This window comes from Eriocheir sinensis, chromosome 43 (genome assembly GCF_024679095.1).
Source record: "Eriocheir sinensis breed Jianghai 21 chromosome 43, ASM2467909v1, whole genome shotgun sequence".
Lineage (NCBI taxonomy): Eukaryota > Metazoa > Arthropoda > Malacostraca > Decapoda > Varunidae > Eriocheir > Eriocheir sinensis.
Window position 1 is genome coordinate 5,453,706 of NC_066551.1, and position 6,266 is coordinate 5,459,971.

Here is a 6,266-nt window from a genome sequence, read left to right on the forward strand (position 1 = left end):
GCTGCTCGGACGTGGCGATCTTCGCCCCCGACGACCCGACTCTCCTCCAGTACAGCAATTTGACCACGGCGCCAGATCTCTCCGCGTTCCTGAGGCTCAACGAAACAAGCGAGTACCCAAGCACCAAGGAACCTCAACGGCTCCCCGTCCTGAGCGGTGACCTCGTCGATCCTTTGCACGAAGAGGACGAGGATGAGCCCCTCTCAGCCCACTTGCCCCTCTCTAACGACACCCACGTGGAGGGAACGAGTAGCGAGTTCAGTGCCTCTCAAACGACTGAACGGAAATCTGCGAGTGCCATCATCTCCCGTGCCTCTCCCAAAGACATGAGGCCACAAGTGAAACACGCGGGAAAGGACGACCTCTCCAATAGCTCCACGGTCTCTAAAGAGCCGCGGCAGCTTGCGCGGCAGCAAAGACCTGTGACAACCCTCGGCTCCAGGAAGTATATGCCGTCTTACTTCTTCAGGAAAACATTACTGGAGCCGAAGAGGAAGGTCACTTCCGCCCCAACGCCATCACGGGCCGAGGCACCCGAGGCCAGCCCCCGAAGCCTCGCTGCACTTCACGCCAACGACACACCGACCGCCCGAAGCGTCGTACAACTCCGACCTTCACTCAACCGTTCCCAGAGCGATTCGTACACAGCCACGTCAGAGTTCAACTCCACCTCCCCCCCGCGACCCATAGCCACCCACAGACCACTCCTGATGCCTGGCGCCGCGGCCCCAGACACATCGAAGGAAAGTGAGAAAAAGGAGGACAAGGGTGGCACTGAAAACCCGCCGCCCCTCAAACTAAAGGTGTTACACGACTCTGTGGCGACAAGTGCTACAGTTGTGCCCCAGCTGGCAACACTGCAAGTGAGTCCCTCCTTTCCCTCCCTCCCTCCCTCCCTCTTCCTTTCTTTTGTAAGCACCGTCGACGAGGTCTATTCTTTGTCCTCGCTTTAGTCTTCCGTTTCGCCCACTAACGATTGCAGTAGCGGCGTGGGGTAAGCCTTTGCCGCGTCCCCCAAAACACTGCCCTTGTTAAAACCCTTCCGGGCTTCCTGTTTTGGTGCAGTTTTTTTCTTGTTTCCTGAACTTTTATCGCATTATATTTATGTCGCTATTTTAACTTTGTAGCCTGAGTTAACGAGCGTGATTTACTCTACAGATGGGAAAGGAACAGCGGCGGATGCTCCAGAAGGCCATCGCCCTCGCCGCCGCCACCGCCAGCAATAAGGGGGCGCCCGTCCTGCTCGTCCTGGGCTAGTGCGAGGAATGAGGACAACGCCGACACTTACGCTAGTGTTGGTATTCTAAGACGCTTTTGCTTCTCACATCAGCTATTTCTAAAGGTCAAAAAGGGGATCACTCGGGTTCTAATGAGTGTTTCTTTAGATTCATGGTACAGAAGCTGGGTCAAACTTTTTTTTTTTTTTTTTTTTTTTTTTACAGCAAAGGAGACAGCTCAAGGGCACAAAAAAAGTAAACATTAATAAAAAAAAAAAAAGCCCGCTACTCGCTGCTCCTAAGAAGAATCCAAAGAGGTGGCCGAAAGATAAGTCAGTTTCGGATGGCACCAGAGACATTAAACCACCTCTGGAAATGCCCAAAACTCATAGGAAAGCCTTGTCAAATATGTGAACTTAGGCGATGAAATGTTTTAAAATACGGCACTAAGGTTGGTATTCTTAAACAGTTCCTATTCTCACATGAACTATTTCCAAAGGCCAAAAATGAGATCAGTCGGGTTCTAATGAGTGTTTTTGTAGGTTCATGCCACAGAAGAAGGGTCAAACTACCACTAGGGTCAATAAATTACCCCTGGAAATGAGATCAGTCGGGTTCTAATGAGTGTTTTTGTAGGTTCATGCCACAGAAGAAGGGTCAAACTACCACTAGGGTCAATAAATTACCCCTGGAAATGAGATCAGTCGGGTTCTAATGAGTGTTTTTGTAGGTTCATGCCACAGAAGAAGGGTCAAACTACCACAAAGGTCAATAAATTACCCCTGGAAATGAGATCAGTCGGGTTCTAATGAGTGTTTTTGTAGGTTCATGCCACAGAAGAAGGGTCAAACTACCACTAGGGTCAACAAATTACCCCTGGAAATGAGATCAGTCGGGTTCTAATGAGTGTTTTTGTAGGTTCTTGCCACAGAAGAAGGGTCAAACTACCACTAGGGTCAACAAATTACCCCTGGAAATGCCCGAAACTCCTATGAAAGCCTTGTCAAATATGTGTGCTGGGACGCTGGAGTGTTTAAGAATACGACCCACTAGTAAGACCCTTCGCTGATGGATACGTTCTCAGCAAAATGACGCCTTCGCACCGCAAGAATGGGGACAAGATGAATACAGTCAGGGCGAAGATGACGAGAAACGGTTTAGAAATGCAATAGTGGAAAAATGAAGCAAATAGTGCGTAGATAATGTAAATAGGTAGATGTATGAGAGAGGTGGGCGGGTGGTGAATACAAGCAACTGTGTTTTATGTGACGGCCGTGTACGTGTGTCAAGTGTAGGCTCACTGGCTAGCCGCTTGTAGTCATAGGATATCCTTGTGCTTCCTTGTGTATGAATGGTTAATTGTTACTCTTGAAAAGGTACGACGCATGACATTGATAAACACAAATAAACACGAAAACACAAACAAAAGTGAACACAAAAAAACAGAAACACAAATAGACAAAATAAACAAACGATAAAACAAACAAAACAAACACAAAATAAAACACAGTAAACGCACACACAAACAAACAAACGAAATAGACACAAACAATAAAACAAACAGAAATTAAGAATAGAAACACACAAACAAACACAACAAACAAAAAAAGCAGAAAAAAACACAAAATAAAACACCGTAAACGCACACACAAACAAACAAACAAAATACACAAACAATAAAACAAACAAAAATAAATAAACACAAATAAACAAACACAACAAACAAAAAACACCAATAAAAAAAACACAAAACAAACAAAAAAACACCAATGATAAAAAAACACCCGGAAAATTATGAGAGACCAATAAAACGAGAGAATGAAAAAAAAACAAACACCAGCACTATTTTTTTCCCACCGGCGCATTAACAAGCAAAAATAACCTGAAATAAAAATAAAGACAACAAAACTTCGTGTAACAAACATAATAACCATCATTCTTTTGCATAGGAGGGGCTGGACGAGGGGTGGAGGGAAGGGGAGGGGAGGGGAGGGGAGGGGAAAGAGAGGGGAAAGATGTGGAGGAGAGGGAAGGAGAGGGGAACGCTGGGGATGGGAGGGAAGGAGAGGGGAAGGCTGGGGATGGGAGGGAAGGAGAGGGGAAAGCTGGGGAGGGGAGGAGAGGGGAGAGGAGGGAAGGAGAGGGGAGAAGAAGGGAGAGGAGGAGAAGGAAAGGGACGGAAACAAGAAGGAAAGATAAGGCAAGGGAAGGAAAGGAAAGGAAGGGAAAAAAAAGATAGAGAAGGAGAAGGGAACGGAAGGGAGCAAAATGAGAAACAAAGGAAGAAAAAGTAAAGGAAAGAAAAGTTAAGAAAATATAACGCAAGGGAAGCGAAGGGAAAGAATGAGAAGTTAAGGAAAGGAAAGGGAAGGAAAGGAGAGTAAAGAAAACGGAGAGAAAGGAAACGAAAAATAATGAAGGGAAAGGAAATGGAAGGAAGGAAAAGGGAAACGAAGGTAAGGAAATTTAACTAAAGTTAAGGGGAAGGAATAAAGCATGGAAAGGGTAAGAAGGAAAGGGAAGGAAACAAAGCAAAAGAAAATAAAGGGACGCGGAGGAAAATGAAGAAAACAGCAAGTAAAGGTAATTGGGAGGAAAGGGGAGGAAAGGAAAGTAGAAAGGATAGGATGGGGCAGGAAAGGAAAAAGAAGATAGGGAAGCATACGGCAAGTGAAGGTTAAAAAAGGAAAAGGAAGGGAGAGGAAGGGAAGGGAAGGGAAGGGAAGGGAAAGGGAGGGAGGGAACGGAGCGGCGGCGGCAGTGTGGAACCAGTAATAGAGAATGAGACACGGGCCGCTTGAACAGACGTGGCGAGAATCGTGTCCCCGGGAGTGTGCGTGGCAGGGGGGAGGGGGGGGAGGGAGAGAGGAGGAGAGGAGGGAAAGGGGAACAGAGGAGGAGGGGAGGGAGAGAGGAGGAGAGGAGGAAGGGAAGAGGGGAAGGAGGGAGAGAAGAGGAGAGGAGGAAAGGGGAAGAAGGAGGGGGGAAGGAGAGGAGGAGAGGAGGAGGGGAAGAGGGGAAGGAGGGAGAGGAGAGGAGGGAAAGGAAGGAGAGGAGGGAGGAGGGAAAGGGGAACAGAGGGGGAGGGGAGGGAGAGAGGAGGAGAGGAGGAAAGGGGAAAGAGGGGAAGGGAGGGAGAGAAGAGGAGAGGAGGGAAAGGGGAACAAAGGGGGAGGGGAAGGAGAGAGGAGGAGAGGAGGGAAAGGGGAACAGAGGGGGAAGGGAGGGAGAGAGGAGGAGAGGAGGGAAAGGGGAACAGAGGGGGAGGGGAAGGAGAGAGGAGGAGAGGAGGGAAAAGGGGAAGAGGGGGAGGGGAAGGAGAGGAGGGAAAGGGGAACAGAGGGGGAGGGGAAGGAGAGAGGAGTAGAAAAGGGAAAGGGGAAAAGAAGGGGAAGAGGAAACAGGGGGAAAAAGCGACAAATGCAGAGTGGGAGGAAAGAAAGAGAGGGAGAGAGAGGGAGAAGTGAGTGGGAGGGAGGAAGAAGGGGAAAGGGAGAGAGGGGAGGAAAAGAGGGAAGAGGAAACGGGGAAAAAAAACGATGGATGCAGAGTCGGAGGAAAGAGAGGGGGAGAGGGAGAGAGAGGGAGAGAGGTGTGATTGGACAGGAGAGGAAGAGGGAGAGAGAAAAGAGAGAGGGAGAAAAGAAAACAGGGATATAGGCGATAGCTACAGAGAGGGAGGAAAGAGAGAGCGGGAGAGAGAGGGAGAGGATGCTGAGGAGAGAAAAAGAGGGGAGAGGTATATGGTATGAGGGTAAAGGGAGAAGAAAAAAAGGGGAGGATACTGGGAAAGGGGTGAGAGTCTTATGCATGGTTGGGAGAGGACGGGGAGAGGGGAGAAGGGGAGAAGACGAGTGAGGGGATGGAAATATATAATCTGGGAGAGGAAAGAGGGGAGAAGGAAAAAAAGGGAGAGGGAGAAGATACTGAGAAGAGAGAGAGGGAGATAGAGAAGGCTATGATGATGGACGGAAGACAGAGGGGAGAGGGGGGAGGGGAGAGAGAATGATTGGACGAGAGATGATTTAACGTGAAGGAGGGGAGAGGGGAGAAGGAAAAAAGGGGAGAGGGGAGGAGGATACCGAGAAGAGGATGAGAGCAAGAGAGGGCTATGATGGGAGGGGAAGAGGGGAGAGAGAGGGGAGAGGATGAGTGTGGGAGAGAGAGAAGAAAACAGAGTGGGGGAGGAGAGAGGGGAGAAGGAAACAAGAGGAGAGGAGGGGAAAGAAGATACTGAGAAGAGGGACATGATGGGGGAGGGGAGACGGAGGAGATAGGAAGGGGAGAGAATGAGGGGGAGAAAAGGAGGAGTGGGAGGAGAGAAGAAGAGATGGATAGTGGAGAGAAAAGGAAATGAAAACAAAAGTGAAAGGAGGGGAAAAGAATGCTGCGAAAGGGGAATGGAGGGAAGGGAGAGGAAGGAGAAAAGAGAGGAAAAGAAGATGTTGTGAAGAAGATAATAGGTAGAGAGGGGAAAGAAGAGGGGGGAGAGGGGAGAAGAGAGAGGAGAGGGGGGAGGATGTGTGGGAGGGGAGAGGGAAAAAAAAGAAGAGAAAGAAGATGTTGTGAAGAAGATGAGAGCTAGAGAGGGGAAAGAAGAGGGGAGAGGAGAGGAACGGGGAGAGGGGAGGATGGTGGGAGGGGAGAGTTGAAAAAACGAAGCAAAAGAAGATCCTGTGAAGAAGATAAGAGGTAGAGAGGGGAAAGAAGAGGGGGGAGAGGAGAGAGGAGAGACGACAGGAGGAGGATGGGTGGGAGGGGAGAGGGAAAAAAAAAGAAGAGAAAGAAGATGCTGTAAAGATGAGAGCTAGAGAGGGAAAAGAAGAGGGGGAGAGAGGAGACAGGAGAGGGGATAGGGGGGAGGAGAGGAGAGGAGATAGGAGGGGGAGAGGGGGGGAGTGGGAGGCAAGGCATGGCACGGTATTATCTGGGCGCTGTAAAGATGGCCAGGGAAAGGCGTGTGGGAGTGACCGGAAAATTTTAGACATTGCTTACTGACTTGAAGGAGGAGGGAGGGACCATTGGAGGGACGGAGATAAGGGATGAACG

At 49.3% G+C, this 6,266-nt stretch overlaps 1 protein-coding gene across 1 annotated transcript in view; it reads left to right on the forward strand.

The window, feature by feature from the left end:
• LOC126980213 (uncharacterized) overlaps window positions 1-1,042 on the forward strand; it is a gene marked incomplete at its 5' end in the record, with an annotated part of 10,789 nt that extends 9,747 nt beyond the window's left edge. The window contains one exon of the mRNA XM_050829847.1: window positions 1-1,042. This exon is cut by the window's left edge and continues 69 nt beyond it. Within this exon, the coding sequence (XP_050685804.1) occupies window positions 1-953 (953 nt within the window).
• Window positions 1,043-6,266: the final 5,224 nt, after the last annotated feature.